Below are 24,832 nucleotides of genomic sequence, written 5' to 3' on the forward strand. Positions count from 1 at the left end.
AAAATTTTCTTGAAATCTTTATGTGATTTTAAAATTTCATACTTATATCAGGTTGTAACATTATGGAAATTATCTACTCATAAAGATGTTCAGTTCTGTGGAAATCAGAACAGCATTTACAAACAGCTTAATTGGAAGTTTGTGTTAAATCTATTATAAATTCACCATAAATTTGAATTATACTATCAGTAAGATACAATATATGTTTTTGTTATCTGCATTAATTCATTTTCATCCTGAGATTACAAATAACTGAGGGAGTCGGGCTTTAATAAATTCTTTAAATATGTGGTAATTCTGCCTTTCTATAAATTTTATTCCAGTGAGAAAAGGGATTCCCTTTTTGTTTCATAAAACCTATTGAGAGGTTGTAACTTTCCACTACTTGGCATGTAGCATTCTTTTTTTTTAATTGGAATATTTACTGTGGTGTGCTTCTGCTATACAGCAAAGTGAATCAGTTTTACATATACATATATACACTCTTTTTTAGATTCTTTTCCCATATAGGTCATTAGAGAGTATTGGGTAGAGTTCCCAGAGTATTGAATATTGAATAGGTCCTTCTTAGTTATCTATTTTATATTAGTATATATGTCAGTCCCAATCTTCCAATTTATTCCCCCCCCCCCGACCCTTTCACCCTTGGTAACCATAAATTTGTTTTCTACATCTGTGACTCTATTTCTGTTTTGTAAATAAATTCATTTGTACCATTTTTTAAGATTCCACATATAAGTGATATCATCATAATTGTCTTTCTCTGTCTTATTTTGCTCAGTCTTACAGTCTCTCCATCCATCCATGTTGCTGCAAATGGCATTATATTTTGTTCTTTTTAGGGCTGAGTAATATTTCATTTTGGACTGTACCACATCTTCTTTACCCATTCATTTGTAGATAGACATTTAGGTTGTCCATTCGTTGATATTGTATATAGTGCTGCAGTGAACAATGAGGTGCCTGTATCTTTTCAGATTATGATTTTTCTGGATATATGCCCAGGAGTGGGACTGCTGAATCATGTGGTAGCTCTATTTTTACTTTTTACGGAACATCCATACTGTTCTCAATAGTGGCTGTGGTAATTTACATTTCCACCAACAGGATTGGAGGATTCCGTTTTCTCCACACCCTCTCCAGCATTCATTGTTTGTAGACTTTTTGACAATGGCCTCTCAGACCAGTGTGAGGTATTAACCTCATTTGATTTGCATTTCTCTAATGATTAGTGATGTTGAACATCTTTTCACGTGCTTATTGGCCATCTGTATGTCTTCTTTGGAGAAATGTCTATTTAGATCTTCTGCCCATTTTTTGATTTTTTTTTTCAATTGAGCTGCATAAGCTGTTTGTTTATTTTGGAGATTAATCCCTTGTCAGTCACTTCATTTGTAAGTATTTTCTCCCATTCTATAGGTTGTCTTTTTTATTTTGTTTATGGTTTTCTTTGGTGTGCAAAAGCATTTAAGTTCACTTAGGTTCAGTTTTTTAAATGTTCATTATTTAGGAGGTGGATCAAAAAAGATATTGCTGTGGTGTAGCATTTAGCATTCTTAAAGGTTTTAAAAGGGCATATGGAGGGGGACAAGCACTTAAGCTTAAAGGTCCTTGTTCACACTTTGTGAGACATTTTATTCTCATGTAAAATTTATCTTGTGGACAATTTATTATACATCTTGGAATTACACAAAATTAATGTATCAGTATATTTTTGTTACAAGCATGGTAAAAGTTGAAGTATTATATCAGAAAATAAGTTTATACTTAATATGCAATACATATAGTTTACATATAATTGCAATTTTTTTTCTGGTTAAATACAGTTGTGAGCGTACACTAGATATTGGTAGATTCAAAAAAGTTTTTCATATGCTATCTTTTTTTAACCGTAGACTGTTTTGGGTTGTTGCAGTTTTATTGATAGCTCCAGTTTGGCTACAGTAGTAAAAAGTTTCAGCTGTTCAGATTAACTCCCCTTCCTTCAGTTTTCCAAGTTGTGTGTCTGGCATCAGTATAAAATGTAGTAAGCTGCTCACTTGTGGTCTTTTTTTTTTCCCCCACTGGGACCTACTTAGAAAGCCTATCATTATTTTTAGTTTTATATTCTTTTATATAGATTGTCATAGTGTGTCTGTGTGTATAAATACTTAAAATCCAGATATTAATGCTCAGTTTGCTGTGATTTTAGGGCTCAGCTCCGGAGATTGATCCTTCGTCTGATGTTTCAAATTTTGGATGGGAGACAAAAATCAAAGCATGGATGGATCAATATGAAGAGGCAAATAATAACCAATATAGTGAGGGTGTTCAGAGGGAGGCACAAAGAATAGCTCTGAGATTGGGCAATGGAAATGACAAAAAAGAGATTAAATCAGATTTGAATACCAACAATTTGATCTTCAAACCTCCTGTAGAGGTAAGTATATCATTTGACAAAAGATGATAGAATAAGAATGTTTTCTACTGTGTATTTTAAGTACTTAGACTGAATGCAGTCTGGTTTTATTTTATTTATTTATTTAGGTTGTGCTGGGTCTTCATTGCTGCACACAGGCTTTCTCTAGTTACTCTGCATTGCAGTGCTCAAAGAGAAACTATTGCAGTGGTTTCTGTTAGTGCTGAGCAGACTCCAGGCAAGCGGGCTTCAGTATTTGCAGTACATGGGCTCAGTAGTTGTGGTTCTTGGGCTTAGTTGCTCCAAGGCATGTGGAATCTTCCCACACTAGGGATTGAACCGTGTCCCTTGCACCGGTGGGCAGATTGTTATCCACTGTACCACCAGGAAAGTCCAGAAGCAATCTGGTTTAGTTAATCTCAACTTTTCTCCCATTGTAGAGCCATATACAAAAAAATAAGAAGATTCTGAAATCTGCCAAAGATTTGCCTCCTGATGCACTTATCATTGAATACAGAGGGAAGTTTATGTTGAGAGAACAGTTTGAAGCAAATGGATATTTCTTTAAGAGGTATATTTATTTCCCCATATTAGTTTTCTGTAGTTAAGTATTAAATTTTTGACTAATTTAACTATAATGTGTATTTTATTCTCTAAGTAATCATTTTAATATTTAAAACTACAGTGTGGTTGAACAGTGACTAATGATAACTTTTGAACCATGATAAAATATAACTACAAAAAAGATGCACATGCATTCCTTAGAATCTTACCCATCCTATTTAGTTGATGTCTTAAAACAGTCTACTTAAACTGTGGCAGTATAGTATAATGAAAATCTCTGATTACCTGATGTTATAAGGAACCCTTTCCATCTAGGATTGCTAGAACCTGCAAAGACCATTGGTGACCATGTCCTTCTTTTATCAGAGTATGTTAGATTTGGTCTTACATTATTGTCACCACTTTCAGCTCTGGCTTTCTTGGTACTGGAAGGACTTTGGAGGCCTCTTCTATCATTTGTGATTTGGGGGATGGGAATTGATGTGATCTTATGATAGCCATTGCATCCCCAAGGTCTGGAAGTATTTTTCTCTCTCTAGGGAATTAACATTCTCAACCTATATACTATAATTATTTAAGTATTTTGTATTGTTATAACTTGTGTTACTTAAGTTACAAAAGATATACAAGAATCTTTCCCTTTTACTTAACAGGTTTGATCTGAAACAGTGCTGTGACTCAAACACTTAAATGGAGTGATAGAAACTTTAATGACATCTCATTATGAATCCTTACATAAAGGCAGTAGTCATTCCCTTTTTATCATTGTTTGTCAATTTGAATTCCCACCTTGAACTAATTAATTTTCTTTGGTTTAGGTAAGGTTATAGGAGCAGGTAAAAATCTTATTAGCAAGAATTAGCCTAGTGGTTAAGAATGGATTCTGGTATCAGATTGCTGTATTCAAATCTTGGCCTTCCTACTTAATATGAGTCTTTTAGAAATTTCTTAAATTCAGAATGTTAATAGTGTCTAATGCATTTCTTTTTTTGTAGACCATACCCTTTTGTTTTATTCTATTCTAAATTTCATGGCCTAGAAATGTGTGTTGATGCAAGGACTTTTGGGAATGAAGCTCGGTTCATCAGGCGTTCTTGTACACCCAATGCAGAGGTTAGCATACATAAATCCTTTGGGGAGGCAGGGGTAGGGAATGTGTGGAATCTGAGTATTAAAATTAAGCACAGAAGTCTGGTGGCCAAAAAAGATCACCAGTTTGAATCCACTGATGCATTTTCTAGTGCCTAGCGTCTTTCCATTACAAAAATTAAGATGATACTGGCTGTGAGGTCTTCAGTTACTTTACACATTGAAGAAATAGTGATGTTCATTCTAAGAGAAATTATTGGACTTCTCTGTTCTGGAAGTTCTATTTATGAGTCAAATACATGCTCTGATTTGATCAAAGTTGATGACAAAGCTGAAAGCTAAAGTTGATTTTATATGTGCTTCTATAAAGTTTTTTTTTTAGTTGTGATTTAGAAGTGGTATATAAAATATTTCTGGTTTGTTTTTTCTCATACCAAAATAAACATTTTATAGTTATATAATGTTACAGTTAGGAGTGTAGGGTTTGAAGCCGGACTTGTAGGTTCATGTCTTCTATTTGACCTAACTAGCTTTGTATCCTTGTCTGTGCTTCAGTTTTATCTGTAAAAAGATGTGATGTGGACTAAAGGGTTTAATGCATGTAGACTATGTACCTCGAACAGTGTGTACTGTAGAAAAGTATAGTGTTAAACCGTACTTTAACTGTTTACTTATAAACTGTATCATTAATTCTTTTCATTAAATCAAAGATGCCATCAGTTGTAAAACTCTGACTCAGAAATGTTAAAAGGTGAAAAAATGTGCATCATAGAACTGATGAAATAGAGTATTTTCATTTTGATGCTACCAGAGCCTGTATCAAACTTGCATTGATGTATACCTCCTTCCCAGTTGATAATCACTGATTTATGTACAAGTCTTTTTTTTTAATGTACAAGTCTTATAATTAATAGCATATTTTCCATGTTCTATTTTGAATTACTTTGAAAAGAATAGTTTTCAAAATTTCAAGATGAGATGCTTCAAAGATAGAAAGTAATTTGTAGAGATACAAAACTACTTCTGGAGATATAAAATTATTCTTTTACAGGTGAGGCATGAAATTGAAGATGGAACCATACATCTTTACATTTATTCTATACAGAGTATTCCAAAGGGAACTGAAATTACTATTGCCTTTGATTTTGACTATGGGAATTGGTAAGTTCAAGTCTGTTGTTTTGAAATAATTTCTAAATGTCCCTATAAAAATATAGGTATTGTCATTACTTTTATAGCATTTAATTTTTACTTACCATTCAGTTCAGTTCAGTCGCTCAGTTGTGTCCAACTCTTTGTGACCCCATGAATTGCAGCACGCCAGGCCTCCCTGTCCATCACCAGCTCCCTGAGTTCACTCAGACTCAGTCCATCGAGTCAGTGATGCCATCCAGCCATCTCATCCTGGGTCGTCCCCTTCTCCTCCTGCCCCCAGTCCCTCCCAGCATCAGAGTCTTTTCCAATGAGTCAACTCTTGCATGAGGTGGCCAAAGTACTGGAGTTTCAGCTTTAGCATCAGTCCTTTCAAAGAAATCCCAGGGCTGATCTTCAGAATGGACTGGTTGGATCGCCTTGCAGTCTAAGGGACTCTCAAGAGTCTTCTCCAACACCACAGTTCAAAAGCATCAATTCTTTGGGGCTCAGCTTTCTTCACAGTCCAGCTCTCACATCCATACATGACCACTGGAAAAACCATAGCCTTGACTAGACGGACCTTAGTCGGCAGAGTAATGTCTCTGCTTTTCAATATGCTGTCTAGATTGGTCATAACTTTCCTTCCAAAGAGTAAGCATCTTTTAATTTCATGGCTGCAGTCACCATCTGCAGTGATCTTAGAGCCCCCCAAAATAAAGTCTTGACACTGTTTCCACTGTTTCCCCATCTATTTCCCATGAAGTGATAGGACCAGATGCCATGATCTTTGTTTTCTGAATGTTGAGCTTGAAGCCAACTTTTTCACTCTCCACTTTCACTTTCTTCAAGAGGCTTTTTAGTTCCTCTTCACTTTCTGCCATAAGGGTGGTGTCATCTCCATATCTGAGGTTATTGATATTTCTCCCGGCAATCTTGATTCCAGCTTCTGTTTCTTCCAGTCCAGCCTTTCTCATGATGTACTCTGCATAGAAGTTAAGTAAGCAGGCTGACAGTATACAGCCTTGATGTACTCCTTTTCGTATTTGGAACCAGTCTGTTGCTCCATGTCCAGTTCTAACTGTTGCTTCCTGACATGCATATAGGTTTCTCAAGAGGCAGGTCAGGTGGTCTGGTATTCCCATCTCTTTCAGAATTTTCCACAGTTTATTGTGATCCATACAGTCAAAGGCTTTGGCTTCGTCAGTAAAGCAGAAATAGATGTTTTTCTGGAACTCTCTTGCTTTTTCCATGATCCAGCAGATGTTGGCAATTTGATCTCTGGTTCCTCTGCCTTTTCTAAAACCAGCTTGAACATCAGGAAGTTCACGGTTCATGTATTGCTGAAGCCTGGCTTGGGAAATTTTGAGCATTACTTTACTAGCATGTGAGTTGAGTGCAATTGTGTGGTGGTTTGAGCATTCTTTGGCGTTGCCTTTCTTTGGGATTGGAATGAAAACTGACCTTTTCCAGTCCTGTGGCCACTGCTGAGTTTTCCAAATTTGTTGGCATGAGTGCGGCACTTTCACAGCATCATCTTTCAGGATTTGAAATAGCTCAACTGGAATTCCATCACCTCCACTAGCTTTGTTCCTAGTGATGCTTTCTAAGGCCCACTTGACTTCACATTCCAGGATGTCTGGCTCTAGATAAGTGATCACACCATTGTGATTATCTGGGTCGTGAAGATTTTTGTACAGTTCTTCTGTGTATTCTTGTCACCTCTTCTTAATATCTCCTGCTTCTATTAGGTCCATACCATTTCTGTCCTTTATCGAGCCCATCTTTGCATGAAATGTTCCCTTGGTATCTCTAATTTTCTTGAAGAGATCTCTAGTCTTTCCCATTCTGTTCTTTTCCTCTATTTCTTTGCATTGATCGCTGAAGAAGGCTTTCTTATCTCTTCTTGCTATTCTCTGGAACTCTGCATTCAGATGCTTATATCTTTTCTTTTCTCCTTTGCTTTTCGCTTCTCTTCTTTTCACAGCTATTTGTAAGGCCTCCCCAGACAGCCATTTTGCTTTTTTTCATTTCTTTTCCATGGAGATGGCCTTGATCCCTGTCTCCTGTACAGTGTCACGAACCTCATTCCATAATTCACCAGGCACTCTATCAGATCTAGGCCCTTAAATTTATTTCTCACTTCCACTGTATAATCATAAGGGATTTGATTTAGGTCATACCTGAATGGTCTAGCAGTTTTCTCTACTTTCTTCAATTTAAGTCTGAATTTGGCAATAAGGAGTTCATGATCCGAGCCACAGTCAGCTCCCGGTCTTGTTTTTGTTGACTGTATAGAGCTTCTCCATCTTTGGCTGCAAAGAATATAATCAATCTGATTTTGGTGTTGACCATCTGGTGATGTCCATGTGTAGAGTCTTCTCTTGTGTTGTTGGGAGAGGGTGTTTGCTATGACCAGTGCATTTTCTTGGCAAAACTCTATTAGTCTTTGCCCTGCTTCATTCCGTATTCCAAGGTCAAATTTGCCTGTTATCTAGGTGTTTCTTAACTTCCTACTTTTGCATTCCAGTCCCCTATAATGAAAAGGACATCTTTTTTGGGTGTTAGTTCTAAAAGGTCTTGTAGGTCTTCATAAAACCATTCAACTTCAGCTTCTTCAGCGTTCCTGGTTGGGGTATAGACTTAGATTACCGTGATATTGAATGGTTTGCCTTGGAAACAAACAGAGATCATTCTGTCGTTTTTGAGATTGCATCCAAGTACTGCATGTTGGACTCTTTTGTTGACCATGATGGCTACTCCATTTCTTCTGAGGGACTCCTGCCCACAGTAGTTGATATAATGGTCATCTGAGTTAAATTCACCCGTTCCAGTCCATTTTAGTTCGCTGATTCCTAGAATGTCGATGTTCACTCTTGCCATCTCTTGTTTGACCACCTCCAATTTGCCTTGATTCATGGATCTGACATTCCAGGTTCCTATGCAATGTTGCTCTTTACAGCATCGAACCTTGCTTCTATCACCAGTCTGCTACTGGCACAGACTTAGCATTAGGCAATTTAAAATACCTGGAAACAAATATTTCGGTATCAGCTTCCATTATAGCATGGTTGCTTAACTCTTCTAAGTTTTTCTTATTTATTTATTGTAAAAAATAAAAATTCTAAAATTTCTTATTTATTGTTGTTATGTAATGCTTATAGTATAATAAATTGTAATCCTAATTCAGCAATACTGACATTGTTTATGTAAGAATTTTTTTCCTTTTCTTTCTTGTATTTTAGGTAGGGTGTCCAATTTTAGTCATTCAATTAATTTGGTTAATCAATAGAAATGGATGATTTCACTTTTTGCCCCTCAAAAGAAAAGAAAAATTGTGCCAAATTTTCTTTGCAATATAAATTGAAAGGGTTTGTGGAGATCCTGCAAGGAAACTCTGAGAACTATTGTTCTGAAACACTAGGGGGTAAGAAAAGTTAATTCTGAGTATAAAAACTTCAATTTAAATTTTCAAAATGCTTACTGTAAAAAATACTAACACACAGGTCCATGTAGGGAGTTCCCTGGTAACCTCATGGTTAGGATTCTTGGCTTTAACTGCCATGGCCTGGGTTCAGTCCCTGTTCTGGAAATGGAGATCCTGCAAGCTGTGTGAACGCCCCCCCCAAAAGTCCATGTGCCTTCTTTCCAAATTAAGAAAACAAAACACTGTCCACTGAAGGCCCTCATGTTTAGCAGCCAGATTGCATTTCTATTCCCTCTTTCACCAGAGATAACTGCCATCTTTAATTTGGTGAGTTTAATGTTTTTACTATGTCTTTAGATGTCCCTAAATAGTAACCGGTAATTTTGTATGTTTAAAAAATTTATGTAAGTTACTGTCTGCATTATTTTGCATTTACCTTTTCTCGTTCATTACTTTCATGAGATTCAGTTCTTTTGTTATGTGTAGCTCTAGTTCGTTACTTTCACTGCTGATGTGCACTTTTAGATTTACAAAAAATGCTGCATGTGTACATGTTCTCCCCATGATAGGCACCTAGAGGTAGAATTGTTTGGTCGTAGAATGTGTCCAAACTCAGTCTTTACTAGATAAGGATGAATGACCAGTTTATATTCCCAAAGCTTTACTTCCTTGCAGCACTTCTTTACTGTACAACTTAAAAAATCAAAGTTAATCCATGTAGTATCTTTAAAAGTTTGTGTGGTATCTATTTTACCTGGAGACATTTTTAATGCCCATTATGTTCTCTGTCAGTGAAATCTCTCTTTCTTCAGTGTGCATCTCTACTTGATTGTTGGAGTCAGATTTATCCCGATAACCAAAGTATTTCCTTTTTGGCTCTTTCTCCCCACCCCTACTCCGCCCCAAGGTTAAATTTCCCAATTTAGCATAATGGCTTTTTGCTCATTGCTTTGAGAGACTGTTTCCCGTAGTGGGTAAAAACACAGAAGCTTTTTATAATATGACTCTCTGGTTTCAAATCCTAGCTCAGGGACTTATGTTAGTTATAGAACCTTGAACCAGTTTCGTCATCTCTCTGCCTCATTACCTCATTATGAGAATAATACCACGTTACAGGAATGTTTAGAAGAATAAGTTAACACATGTAAAAGGTTTCAAACAATTCCTGGTACAAAATAAGTGCTGAATAAATATTACCTGTTGCCGCTGTTACTATTTGCAGTTTTATTATCCTAAAATCACAAAGAAAATACCCAGAAAGAGTTAGTTTCTATTAATACCTCATTTGGAGAGTTGAAGGGTAGGGCATAAAGTTTGAATTCTATCCTTGATTCACAGAATTAGGCAGTTTGATTTGTATCTTTCTACCAGTGTTGATCACTGATCATTGCAAAGAAATAGAGAAGAACAAGAGAATGGGAAAGACTAGAGATCTCTTCAAGAAAATTAGAGATACCAAGGGAACATTTCCTGCAAAGATGGGCTCAACAAAGGACATAAATTGTATGGACCTAACAGAAGCAAAAGATATTAAGAAAAGGTGGCAAGAATATACAGAAGAACCGTACAAAAAAGATATTCATGACCCAGATAGTCACAGTAGTGTGGTCACTCACCTAGAGTCAGATATGCTGGAATGTGAAGACAAGTGGAAGACAAGTGGACCTTAGGAAGCATCCCTATGAACAAAGGTAGTGGAGGTGATGGAATTCCAGTTGAGCTATTTCAAATCCTGAAAAATGATGCTATGAAAGTGCTGCACTCAATATGTCAGCAAATTTGGAAAACTCAGCAGGACTGGAAAAGGTCAGTTTTCATTCCAATCACAAAGAAAGGCAATGCCAAAGAATGCTCGAACTACCACACAATTGTACTCATCTCACACTCTAGTAAAGTAATGATCAAAATTCTCCCAGGCAGACTTCAACAGTACGTGAATCATGAACTTCCAGATTGGTCAGGCTAGTTTTAGAAAAGTCAGAGGAACCAGAGATCAAGTTGCCAACATCCATTGGATCATTGAAAAAGCAAGAGAGTTCCAGAAAAACATCGGTTTCTGCTTTATTGACTATGCCAAAGCCTTTGACTGTGTGGATCACAATAATCTGTGGAAAATTCTTCAAGAGATGAGAATACCAGACCACCTGACCTGCCTCTTGAAAAATCTGTATTCAGGCCAGGAAGCAACAGTTAGAACTGGACATGGAGCAGCAGACTGGTTCCAAATACGAAAAGGAGTACATCAAGGCTGTATATTGTCACCCTGCTTATTTAACTTACATGCAGAGTACATCATGAGAAAGGCTGGACTGGAAGAAGCACAAGCTGGAATCAAGATTGCCGGGAGAAATATCAATAACTTCAAGTATGCAGATGACACCACCGTTATGACAGAAAGCGAAGAACTAAAGAGCCTCTTGATGAGAGTGAAAAAGTTGGCTTAAAGCTCAGCATTCAGAAAACTAAGATCATGACATCCGGTCCCATCACTTCATGGCAAATAGGTGGGGAAACCGTGGCAGACTTTATTTTCTTGGGTTTCAAAATCACTTCAGATGGTGACTGCAGCCATGAAATTAAAAGGCGCTTACTCGTTGGAAGAAAAGTTATGACCAACCTAGACAGCATATTAAAAATTGCAGGGTCATTACTTTGCCAACAAAGGTCTGTCTAGTCAAGGCTATGGTTTTTCCAGTAGTCATGTGTGGATGTGAGAGTTGGACTATAAAGAATTCGTAGTACCAAAGAATTGATGCTTTTGAACTGTGGTGTTGAAGACTCTTGAGATGCTTGGACTGCAAGGAGTTCCAATCAGTCCATCCTAAAGGAAATCAGTCCTGAATATTCATTGGAAGGACTGATGTTGAAGCTGAAACGCCAATACTTTGGCCACCTGATGTGAAAAACTGACTCTTTGGAAAAGACCCTGATGCTGGGAAAATTTGAAGGCAGGAAGAGAAGGGGATGACAGAGGATAAGATGATTGGATGGCATCACTGACTCGATGGACATGAGTTTGAGTAAACTCGGGGAACTGGTGATGGACAGGGAGGCCTGGTGTGCTGCAGTCCATGGGGTCGCAAAGAGTCAGACGTGACTGAACTGAACCAGTGTTGAACATGAAATGAGCAGGACTATTAGAAACTTGGAAAAGTAAATTATTTTTTATTGTGCTGCTGCTAAGTCACTTCAGTTGTGTCCAATTCTGTGCGACCTCATAGACGGCAGCCTGCCAGGCTTCCCCGTCCCTGGGATTCTCTAGGGAAGAACACTGGAGTGGGTTGCCATTTCCTTCTCCTGCATGAAAGTGAAAAGTGAAAGTGAAGTCGTGAACAAACATTAAACTATTCAGAACATGCAAGATGGGAGACTTCTCTTATTGTATAATTCCAGTTTGGGCATTCAACGTGTATCCAGGAAATGGACTAATAAATCTTGGTGGTAGACATAAAGAAGGCAGAAAGTTAAGAAAACTGAAGTGCTCAAAGTGTGATCTTTGGACTCAGATAGACCTGTATTTGAATGTCTTCGCTACTACTTAATGTGTGACTTTGGACAAGATACTAACCATCTGTAAAATGGGAGTAATAATTATCACTACTGTGAAGATAAGAAAATGCAATTATTTTTCAAGCTTCCATTTATTTGAAACAGGGAATACTTAAGGGCAAAAGGAATGAAGGCTCAATTTTTTATCAAGGTAGCTTTTTAAAGAACTCTGGTTATTGAAATCATTCCTTTAAGACAAACTAGTTAAGGTTTGGTATTTATTTACCTAGAGTTTTTTAATTTAAGTCAGATGTAGAGTATTTTATCATTTTCTGCATATATATTTTATAACACGCTGAAGTAAACTTTTGTTTTTTGGCCTTGATATAAGCCATGGTATCATTTTACTTAAAAAGACTCATTTTAGCTTACAGTTTTGTTTTGTTTTTCTTCCTTCTATAAACCATCACTGGTGATCCTTACGATTGGTTCTTCTAATTATTATATTGGTTTTATGAGAAAATAAAATTTATTTTGTCATAGTTAACAGGGATGAAAATTAATGAAAAGGAGTGCTTATAATTAGTAATAGCATAGAGTTGTATAGAGTTACAGCTTAAGGTGGATTAGAAAATTTTACAGTTTATTTCTTGAATAAATATTTAAGTGATTTTCTTTACAGTAAGTACAAGGTGGATTGTGCATGCCTCAAAGAAAATTCAGAGTGCCCTGTTCTGAAACGTAGTTCTGAATCCACGGAGAACATCAATAGCGGTTATGAGACCAGAAGGAAGAAAGGCAAAAAAGAAAAGGATATTTCAAAAGAAAAAGACACACAAAATCAGAATATTACTCTGGATTGTGAAGGAACAACGAACAAAATGAAGAGCCCAGAAACTAAACAGAGAAAGCTTTCTCCACTGAGACTGTCAGTATCGAATAATCAGGTACTGAATTTTATTATTTTAGGACTAACTGGGTTTTTGGTTTTGGTTTTTTTTTTACATTTTAGTTATGTATTTATTTTTGCTTGCACTGAGTCTTTGTTGATAAGTGCAGGCTTTCTCTAGTTACAGGGAGGGAGCTAGTCTTCATTGTGGTGCATGGGCTTCTCCTTGCAGTGGCTTTTCTTTTTGTGGAGCATTGGTTCCAGGCAAATAGGCTCAGTAGTTGTGGCCTGGGGCTCTAGAGCACAGACTCCAATAGTTGTGGTACCTGGGGTTGTTAGTTGCTCCACGGCAACTAACTGGACCAGGGATCTTCCTGGAATCTTCCCAGACCAGAGATCAAACCTGTGTCCCCTCCATTGGCAGGCAGTTTGTTATCCACTGTACAACCAGGAAGTCCTCTACTGACTCTTGACAGAAATTAACAGAAGAAAATTAATTTGTGATATTTTAAACTTTTTTTTAATGTAAAATGGCTTAAAATTAAGTTCATTTTACTATTTAATGAAGTATACTTATAAACATAAAACACAGATTCTGCCAGAATTTGTACAATATTTGTTAAACTATTAAGGAACAGCTCACACAGGAAATCCTTGTAGAATTGAATATAAGATTTTTCTAAGACTGGGTAATTTAAACATTTTTTGCAGATGACAGTGTTCTTATGTTTATCATAAATGTTCTTATTTATTAAGAACTCTAAAATCTTAAGCCATAATGTTTCTTTCGATTTGGGACATGCATACATGTGTGCATGCTAAGTCACTTCAGTCGTGTCTGACTCTCTGTGACCCTAGGGACTATACCTGCCAGGCTCCTCTGTCCATAGGATTTTCCAGGCACGAATACTGGAGTGGGTTGCCATCCCCTCCTCCAGGGGATCTTCCTGACCCAGAGGTCAAACCCCTGTCTCTTAGGTCTCCTGCATTGGCTAGCAGGAGGTAGGTTCTTTATAGCTAGCGCCACATGGGAAGCCCAATATTTGGGACATAATGAAATATATTCTCTAAGTGTGACATAAGATTTTTGAGAGGAAATTCTCTTAAAAATATGTAAGATAAATTTGGGGAAAGAGTTTGGCTTGTTCTGCTTCACCAGCAAGTATTTTGTTATATGCCCTCTAAACAAGTGGAAACACCTTTTAAATGTGAAGATTAAGTAAGATTTTATTCATCTCCAGTGGCTTATTTTCATAAGTTTTCCTTTAGTTTTAAATTGAACAGATATCTACTGAGCACTTGGTATTTTGTAGGCACTAGGTTTTGTGAAATAATATATATGTTTATGTGTTGGGAAGAACATAAACCTAAGGCTTTGTGGTCTCTATAGATAATATTATTGACTAGAATTTTTAAAAACATTATTTGATTGCAGGATTTTGAAAAGTTATAAATTTCTGAAATGAATTTAAGAACAATTTTTATGTTTAATTAGCTCAGGATGAAAGTTATTTAAAATACATTGTTCAGTGTCTGTAGTTTGTAGATGGAGGAGTAGATTCTTAAAGCAGTCTTTCCATCTCTCAGGAACCAGATTTTATTGATGATATAGAAGAAAAAACTCCCATCAGCAATGAGGTAGAAATGGAGTCTGAGGAACAGATTGCAGAGAGGAAAAGGAAGATGGTAAGTTGGAAGGCCAGTAGCAGCTTCACGCTGTCACTTGTGTTTAGTGACATTGTTCTTCCCAGAATACTCGTTGCTGCCTTTAGGTGGGCCTTTACCCTGTTCTTTGAAAGTAGCAAACAGGATGGTGTCACCGAGCATTTCTCTTTGGCTTTGTCATTACCATTCAAGTAACTTCCACTAATCTTTTGTATTTTTACTGTATGTTCACTAGACAATTTAGAATTTGTAACATTTATGAAATACGTTTAACATTTTTGAAGCAGTGTACTGTTAATAAATTTTAATGCCAGAATTACTGTTCAAAATGTTTTTCATTATTTAACTAAATGTATCTTTTTTCTTCATAATGTAAAACAAAAATGGAGTTTAAAAGATAATAGCACTAACATGATTTATGCAAAAAGATACTGGCAACTGCTATTTCTGTATCTCATACTGCTATCATAAAATGAGGTTTTCATTAAAAAAAGTTTGGCATTTATACTGCTTGTATTATTTATTTGCAAATACCTGTATAAAAACTAGGACGAGATATTTTCTTAAAAATCCATGGTAATTTAGCAATTGATATAATGTCTAGGCCAGTTAAGAAAATATTGTGATATAGTTTGCCTTAAGATTTGAAAACGTCTTTATTTACCAACTGATGATCTTAGTGTGGGTTTTCCCCACTCCCTTTTTATATGCTTCCTGATTTCCTGTTTCAGTGATCGTGTCGAGTGTCATGGACTCTCAAGTGTCACTATGCTTGGTGGTAGTATCTTTGGATTTTGGTCATTTGTAGCCCTGCTTAAAGTAACTGTTTTGTTGCCTTCATGGTCATTACTCTAACATTGATGTATTGTTGATATTCAAAACTGCAAAAGCGGTGCCAAACTGTTCCACAGCCTCAGGGTTTCAGAAGCACTGCTCTGATAGGACAAGGGTAGTGTTAGGAATAGGAAAGAAGGAAAACACAGGAGAAAAAATATTGGTGGTTGCTTATAAAGAAAAAGGAGTTTTACCTCTACCTAGAGAAATTATCTTGACCCTTTCTTAAGATTCATTTACATCTAATAAATTACCTATACCTACTCCAAATACCTATGGCCCTTTTTTGACTTGATTTTCAATATTGTCCTATTTCATTCCACAGTTGTCATAGCTTTGTCTTTGTAATAATCCTGGAGAAGCTTTTATTTTATTTATTTATTTTTATTTTACTTTACAATACTGTTATTGGTTTTGCCATACATTGACATGAATCTGCCATGGGTGTACATGAGAGAAGCTTTTAGAAGATCACTTTATACTATAACTTGGTTTCTGTTTGAGGCATGTGTCTGGTAAAAATATGGCTTTAAAGGATATAACAGTGCTTGGGGATGGTGGGGGTGGGGATAGGGGCTGGAAATGGGCAATGGGGAAAAAAAAGAAACTCAAACCTGGAGATTTGTTATATGACTCTGGGGTTGATTTAAAAATGCTTTCTTTTAGTATTGCAAAAGTTATGGAAACCCATAACATCCTCATTTTCAGATCCCAGTAGAAAATACAAATGCCTTTTATTGAACATGATGGAACTTTGAGTAGGTAGATAAAAATGCTTTCTTGGGAATCCATTTTTGTCCTGATGTTGTCTACTAGTATGCTATATTGACAAATGAATACTTCATGTTTTTATATCTATTTTAGCATACTCATTTTAATATCAGTATTTTTCATAGGAATAAACAAATGTCAGTATTTAGAATTTGTCTGGTATTTTGAAGGGGTGTGAAATTTTTTTATTGAAGTGTAGTTGATGTATAGTGTTATATAAGCTACAGGTGTACAATATAGTGATTCATAATTTTTAAATGTTAAACTCCATTTATAGTTGTTATAGAACATTGGCTATATTCCCTGTGTTGTACATTATATCCTTATAGCTTATTTTATCGCTAGCAGTTTGTAGCTCTCAATCCCTTATCATCATATTTCCCCAATCCTCCTCTTCTCTCCTCACTGGTAACTACTAGTTTGTTTTTTATATCTGTGAGTCTGCTTTTTTCTTATATTTACCAGTTGTATTTTTTAGATTCCACATATAAGTGATAACAGTATTTGTTTTCCTCTGACTTATTTCACTTAGCGTAATATCCTCCAAGTCCATTCATGTTGCTATAAATGGTAAATTTTCATTTTTTATGGGTGAATAGTATTCCATTGATGTGTATATGCACGTGCATATGTCTGTATCGCATCTGTATCCATTCATCTGTTGATGGACACTTAGGTTTCTTTTGTATCTTGACAATTACAAATAATGCTGCTATGAACATTGGGGTACATGTATCTTTTCAAATTAGTGGTTTTGTTTCCTTTAAATACTGAGGAATGGAATTGCTGCATCATGGTTTTAATTTTTTGAGGAACCTCCATACTGCTTTCCTTAGTGACTGCACCAATTTACATTCCCACCAACAGTGTATGAGAGTTCCCTTTTGTCATACATAACAGTGTATGACAGTCCATGGAATTCTTTCACCCAGAATACTGGAGTGGGTAGCCTTTCCCTTCTCCAGGGGATCTTCCCAACCCATGGATTGAACCCAGGTCTCTTGTATTGCAGGCAGATTCTTTATCCGCTAAGCCTCAAGGGAAGCCTGAGAATACTGGAGTGGGTAGCCTATCCCTTTTCTAGCGGATCTTCCAGAGTTCCCTTTTGAAAAAAGTTATTTTAAAATCCTTGGCTCTGTAACCTGTAGCCTTCAAAGTCACTGTAATGTTGTTTTGTTGTAATTTCAATGTTTGCCTTGATGTTTTAATTATAGAATTTTTGCTATACTCAAATGAGAATGCAAAAGCATGCATCTTAAGAATTCATAAGCAGTTGCCATGACCCCCCAAGTATTACTATTTGTAGTATATTCTGAAATATTTTGCTTAGAAAAGTTTAAATGCTAATCAGCCTTTATTAATCTACACACTCCCCTGATAGCTCAGTTGGTAAAAAATCTGCCTGCAATGCAGGAGATCCTGGTTCAGTTCCTGGGTCAGGAAGATCTGCTGGAAAGGAGATAGACTACCCACTCCTGTATTCTCAGGCTTCCCTTATGGCTTAGTGGAGAAAGAATCCGCCTGCAATACAAGAGACTTGGGTTTGATCCCTGGGTTGGGAAGATCCCCTGGAAAAAGGAAAGTCTACCCACTCCAGTATTCTGGCATGGAGTATTCCATGTACTGTATAGTCCATGGGGTCCTAAAGAGTAGGACACAACTGAGTGACTTTCACTTTCTTCATAGTCTAGTGTTTGTCTTTTATACTAGGTTATAGGCTAGGTTGAAGACTTCCCTGGTGGTTCAGACGGTAAAGCGTCTGCCTACAATGTGGGAGACCCAGGTTCAATCCCTGGGTCGGGAAGATCTCCTGGAGAAGGAAATGGCAACGCACTCCAGTATTCTTGCCTGGAAAATCCCAGGACGGTGGAACCTGGTAGGCTACAGTCCATGGGGTCACAAAGAGTCGGACACGACTGAACAACTTCATAGGCTGGGTTATCATCAGTAAGTAGAAAGATAGGTCAACTCCTGAGAAACTTAGGTCAATCTCATTTAAATTTTCTCCTGGACAGGACAGACTTTAAATCATTATAAGAGATACCAGTCCTCATGAGATTGGGGTATAAAAAGAGTCAGACTTTCCTCCCCTATAAGTACCATGTAATATCCAGATTCAAATGTACTTCTGCCTTTCCTTTTGTAGTACAGCTTGAACCATATGAAATTTTTGAGGATAGTTTTTACTTACATAAATGGCAGTTCCATGCAATATTAGTATGTTGCTTAATATTAGTATGTTGCTTGGTCTTCAAAAATAGCACCAGTGTCTATGTATTTTGGTTGCTGCTTAAGAGTGGAAGACAGTGTCTCTGCCTTCAACAGTGTAAAGGAGATACAAGACTGGTGACTTAACGGCTGGAGGGTTCAGAGGCCATTTCATCAACTAGGTAGAATTTACGATGGACCTTATGATGTTTAGTAAATAAGTACAGATTAGTTTGTGGCTCACTTGTGTGGAATTGAATGGGTTATTTCTCTAGGGGAAATAGCCTGGAGGTGGTTATGTGATAAATCACATTTGGCTGGAATTTGTAGGCTGGTTTTTTAGTTGAGGTGTGGGGAGGGATATAGGGTAATAAGATTGGTTGGTTGTAGATCATATGAAATGCTAAATGATTAAGATTTTATGGGAGAATATTCAAATCATTATATGTACAGGATAGGAAGCCATTCATTTATTAACAGCTTCCTTTTTCCTTCATTATGGTTTGTCCTATCCCCTCCCTTTAAGAATTTATTACCTGCTTACAAAAGCTAACTTGTGGCTAAATGGTGTGGAACCGAACAGATGGTTATTAGACATTTTCTCTTTAGCAAAAGATACTTCTTTGTCAGTGGGTTGAAACTGACTTGGGAGAATCTTACAGTCATTCTAGTTAAGCTGAAATACAGTGGGTTAAAACACAGTAAGTTGTAATTCAGCTGGTTGCTTATACTTACCTGGTTCTAAAACCGGGACTCCCCCAGTTCCTTGGTAGTTGAGGTTAAGTGGCCATAACCTTGTGAAAGGTTAAGTGTATAGAAGGGGGTTTGATATTGGGAAGTGGTTCATGGGGTCGCAAAGAGTCGGACACGACTGAGCGACTGAACTGAACTGAACCTTATTTTCATGAACTAACAGGTGATAAAAACTATAAAACTTTGGAAAGATTTAAATTAAAAAGGTTTTCTTCCCCTCTTCTGCCCCATTTATAATTAAATGAAAAGAACCTCCTTTATATATAGTATCTTCTAACATTGTGTTTTCAAAATAATTTTCCACAACCTTATGGGAAGACTGTACCTTGGGAATAGTCTGGGTAATATTTGATGACTCTTGGTGACCACTCCAGTACTCTTGCCTGGAAAATCCCATGGATGGAGGAGCCTGGTGGGCTGCAGTCCATGGGGTCGCTAAGAGTTGGGCACGACTGAGCGTCTTCACTTTCACGCATTGGAGAAGGAAATGGCAACCCACTCCAGTATTCTTGCCTGGAGAATCCCAGGGACAGAGGAGCCTGGTGGGCTGCCATCTGCGGGGTTGCACAGAGTCGGACACGACTGAAGTGACTTAGCAGCAGGTGACCCCATGGACTATACAGTCAATGGAATTCTCCAGGCCAGAATACTGGAATGGGTAGCCTTTCCCTTCTCTAGGGGATTCTGCCAACCCAGGAATTGAACTGAGGTCTCCTGCATTGCAGGTGGATTCTTTACCAGCTGAGCCACCAGGGAAGCCCAAGAATACTGGAGTGGGTAGTCTATCCCTTCTCCAGCGGATCTTCCTGATCCAGGAGTCGAACCAGGGTCTCCTGCATTGCAGGGGGATTCTTTACTAGGGAAGCCTGTGGTTCCAGTGGTCGTCACACTTAGGAGGAGAGAAGTTTGAGACCACCAAAGGGTATGAAAGAATAGTCACCTAGGTGTGAAGTTCTTGAACCTATTAAGCGTTTAGGACAATCTAAAATTAACTGTGTATCACTAAAATATAAATTGCATAAGGGCAAGCATCTGTAGTTTTATTCATTGTCACGGTCATAGCTTCTAGGGAATAAAAGATGTCTGGCTTTTGTAAAAGTAGGTGGCCAATAAATGAGCTAAACACTAAATTTTCCTGGCTGCCATTTGAAGAAGGCTATATAGATAGGCCCGTGAGTGTGAACTAAGTGAAGCTTCCTTATAATCCAGGCAGTGCCCTTGAGGTCTTACCAGGATGCAGGATTCTCCAGTTTTCTCAATACTGACCTTCCACATCAAAAAGTATTCCATGGAATTCTAAGATGTTTTGTGCAAGAGCTTTGTGGCTAGTTGAGTTTAGTAAACAATCTACCTTGTCCCCAACTTGAAGATTTCTAGTATACGTGGTGTGTTTAAATGCTTTTGAGAAATTCTGTTTGTCAGCATTTCCTAAACTTGTATTAATACATCCTTGCAATTTGTTTTGGTGTTGACACCTTTGTCATACCACAAGTTTTCATTCTATAGAAAAAAATATACTCTAGAGAAAACTGCTCTGTAGAATCCATGCTCTTACTAATGCCTCCAGGAAGTGACTTGGTTTAGATCACTTTAGAAGATGTAAAAGGATTTCTAATAATAAATAGTAAAATATAACCAGGGTAAATCTGCCAGAAAAGTCATGTGACATATATTGTTCATCTCATTTTTTCTCTCCTCACAGCATTAATGCTGATTACTAGTTTTAATTTTCTAAGGTCCCATTTTCTCTCATCACTGTTTAGGAATTATATCTTCAAATATGAGTAATGAATGGGTAATCATAGTATTGAATAGCAAAAAGGAACCTTTTTATTTGTATAGGTTTTCTGTTCAAACAAAATGAGGATATTCAGCTTCAGCTGCCTTAATTAAATCAAGATTTCCAAAGTCTTGCTTAAAGATTTCATTACATGCCTTCAAATAATAGTGATATACATGGTTTATATAGTGTATACACAATATAGTATATATAGTGTGTATATAGTGTATACACAATACAAAAATTTGAATGTTTGTTATATGCTGAGCACCATCTAAAGTACTGGTGAACAAAGAAGGCAAGGGTCCTGTTCTGGAGCAGCTTTCATGGAGGATGGGGTATAAGGAAAAACATCAAACAAGAAACAGCACTATGAGGTTAAACTAAATCATGTGGTAGAGAAGAAATGGAGATATTCTTATGGAACAGTTTTATTGGTAAGCAATAATCTTACCCATTTTTAACTCCTTTTTGGAAGGATAAGGGAAGTTATTTGAATAAAGTATGAAAGTGTTAGTCATTCAGTTGTGTCCCACTCTTTGCAATCCCGTGGACTGTAGCCTGCCACACTCCTCTCACCATGGAATTCTCCAGGCAAGAATATTGGTGTGGGTAGCCATTCGTTTCTCCCGAGGATCTGCCCAGCACAGGGATCAAACCCGGGTCTCCTGCATTGCAGGCAGATTCTTTTACTGTCTGAACCACCAGAGAAGCCCCTAGTTGAGTAAGAAGTCTTTTCATTTCTCTATTTCAAGATTGTAATAGAGTAATTAGGCAGGTTGGCCCTGCCATTTCCCTTTAAAAGGTAACTTTGTTGTTTTAAAGAGCTACTTCCTACTTGGTGGCAAGGTAAAAAAAGAAAAAAGTACATCACAAGTACCTAAGTGTCTTCATTTTCTGTATCCTTCTTAATTCTTACATCCTACTAGCAGATTTCCTTCCAAAGCTACTGTAAGGCATCTGCAGGGCATAAACTTATTTTCACTCTGCTTCAAATTACCAAATGTCTCTAATTGTAGTGAATTTTAACGGTTTACTCAGTTTATATTTTCACTGTGATATTGACAACTTTAATTCATGTTCTTTATTTATGTAATTCTTGAACTATATGGACTTTAGGCTTTCATTCACCATTTGTTGAATAGGGGGCTCAGACAAGAAGATCTCTGTAATCTCTTCCAAATACAAAGTTACGTGATTCCAAATTACATTTGTCCTCCAGTGTGTTTACACTGAAGTAAACACTTAAGTGTTTACACTTAGTGAGGCACTAAGTTGGAATAAAAATTCTCCCTGAACCCATCCTTTAAATGATTAAAATCCTATAAAGGGATATTATTAAGCACTTTCTTAGAAAGTTTTCTGCTGACAAAAACTACTCTTTATGCATTACTATAAAGTACAAACTGAGAAATAAGTCATAAAAGCCATCTGTAGATCTCATCAGAGATCTCTCATAGTTTACTTTAGCACCTAACCCTCCAGCAATAACAGTGTGTCAATTCATCCCTGTCTGATTCTGATTCTGTATCAGGGTCTAACAATTGCCAAGCTCACAGAGAATAAAAATGACTTTTTGAGGTCTCAGCAGTCACTGGCTTGGAAAGAGTGTGGATAATTTAACAACCACATCCTAGTGGTAGACTGACATGACAAGTATCACCTAAACTACATCAAGCAAGCCCTGATGTTAGGGTCTATGGACAGTCTGCTGGGGCTAATTAAGACTCCTAATTTCTAGTCCCCTGCACAATCAGCTATAATTATCTCAAGCAACATATAAAACCTTATTTTTCAGTTAGATCTATAAAGTGGATGGTAAATTTTCAGTCATTAGATACTGTATATGCGGTTGTGTGTGTTGTCAAAGAATGTATTAAATTCTTGAATATACAAGCTGAATGACGTGGAGTTTAAAAGCAGATTAGTAACTAATTTTTTTCACATAATCAAAAGTATGTTTACATTTTCTAATGTGTGTTTTTAAAACGAAGCTAGGTTAAAGCTATTAGGATACCTGTTTAGTGCTTTCAGTTAATAGTTGAAGTAACTGTAGGAAGAGTTACGCTTTTTATGTAATATGTCAGTGGTTGGTAATTGGAAAGAAGAGCCAATCGGAAGCCAGGAAACTTGGATAACAATTATGGTTCTGCCTTTTAGAGATTCACTTAATATACATGGGCTTTGGAAATGGCAACCCACTCCAGTACTCTTGCCTAGAGAATCCCATAGACGGAGGAGCCTGATGGGCTACAGTCCATGGGGTCGCAAAGAGTCGGACACGACTGAGCGCCTTCACTTTCATTTTCACTTTTGGTTTCTTCAGCAATGTAGGACTGATTATTTTTAAGACCCTGCCTAGCTTAAAAAGATTGAGTCATCTTTAAATAATGGATTTTGCTTTACTGTCAGTTATATTTGTTCAATTTTTAAATGAATGAATTTTGTCTTTACACCAAATAATTTTATCTCTTACTCTAAAACAAGTGAATAATGGATAGTGTCAAAGACACTTCTTTTTGCATAAATTCGTATTTATCTTAGAAAACCTTGAATAATTGTGGATTAGAAAATACCTTTTTTGGGTACCTGGCTCGTGGGTAAATTGTGTTACATATAAAATGATTCTTGCTAAGACTAGTCTGTTTCTTTTGGAAAAGTATACTTATCTCAGATTTATTTTTAAATTTATAAGCACAATAATGAACCCCATCTGTTTCTACCCATTCCCATTCAACAGGGGAAGCAATTATGAAAATCACATTTTTCAGTTACTCCAGACTTCTAAACTTTAGGGTTTTAGAAAAGTCCTAATATATGGAGAAAGGATTTTTATAGAGAGCCACAGATGAATGGCAGTTGAGTAAAGTGAGTTATAAGACTAGAGAGATATGAATTAGCTGAAGAATGCAGCTTTAAAACTTCCAGTAAAAAGACAATCTTTCGCCTGTGTTCTTTATTTTAGTGTCTTATTAACCATCCCAGACCAAGAAAGCTAAAGATTCAGATATCTGTCCATGAACAAGTAATCTTACCTCTTTGGATCTCAGTTTCCTTATCTGTAAAAGAGGGTGAGGATAACACATTTATAAGACCAACACATTTGCAGTATGGTAGTTGGTTTTACCATCTGAGCCACCAGAGAAGCCCTTAACTAATTAGAAAGTTCTCAGAGGGGTTTTGTTTATATATTTCCCTTATCAAGTATAACAAAGGAAAAAAAAATACAGGAAAGAGTTAATAGTTTCCTTAGTGTAGGTGTTTTGATGCTTGAATCTCTGCTAATTACTCGAACTCTAAAGCTCCAGTGTTGAGATGATCCTGCAGCCAGATCTTGAGTTACTGATCTTTCCCACATCAACGATGACAAAGGAAGACAGACAAATGGATCTAAACCTCAGGACCTGGTTTTCTTCATTTGGAGAACTGGGCAGTTGATGGACCTGCTTCTTGTTTCTGGTTGAAACAAGGCCAAGGCTCTGGGTCTTGCTTTTAATGTTCTCTCTCCAAAGAGAACTGATGTTCAAGGAGTTTGTGCTGTTCCCCAGTCTGCCTTGGGAAGAGTAGAAGGTAGAGGAATGCCTTATAGGAATTATAATGGAAGACAAGAGAACCGCAATAGAAATAATAAATAGCACTTACGGAATGCCTACCATTTTTCAAGTAAGGTTGGAAAACTTCATAGAGACTTTATATATGAATTCATTAACAATTCAGTTGTTACCCACCCAGGGTTGTTATGTTGCCTGGGGTCATGGATAGAGTCATGATTTTAACCTCAGTCTTCACCCCACAATATCCTGCTATGACATATCTATATATTCACTTCTTACA

At 36.9% G+C, this 24,832-nt stretch overlaps 1 protein-coding gene across 1 annotated transcript in view; it reads left to right on the plus strand.

The window, feature by feature from the left end:
- KMT2E (lysine methyltransferase 2E (inactive)) overlaps positions 1 to 24,832 on the plus strand; it is a 70,445-nt gene that overhangs the window by 32,436 nt on the left and 13,177 nt on the right. The window contains exons 8-13 of the mRNA XM_052638545.1: positions 2,192 to 2,419; positions 2,839 to 2,969; positions 3,958 to 4,075; positions 5,103 to 5,212; positions 12,781 to 13,045; positions 14,575 to 14,673. Coding sequence (XP_052494505.1) covers positions 2,192 to 2,419; positions 2,839 to 2,969; positions 3,958 to 4,075; positions 5,103 to 5,212; positions 12,781 to 13,045; positions 14,575 to 14,673 — 951 coding nt within the window. The remainder of the gene's footprint in view (positions 1 to 2,191; positions 2,420 to 2,838; positions 2,970 to 3,957; positions 4,076 to 5,102; positions 5,213 to 12,780; positions 13,046 to 14,574; positions 14,674 to 24,832) is intronic.

Source organism: Budorcas taxicolor, chromosome 4 (assembly GCF_023091745.1).
Source record: "Budorcas taxicolor isolate Tak-1 chromosome 4, Takin1.1, whole genome shotgun sequence".
Taxonomy (NCBI): Eukaryota; Metazoa; Chordata; class Mammalia; order Artiodactyla; family Bovidae; genus Budorcas; species Budorcas taxicolor.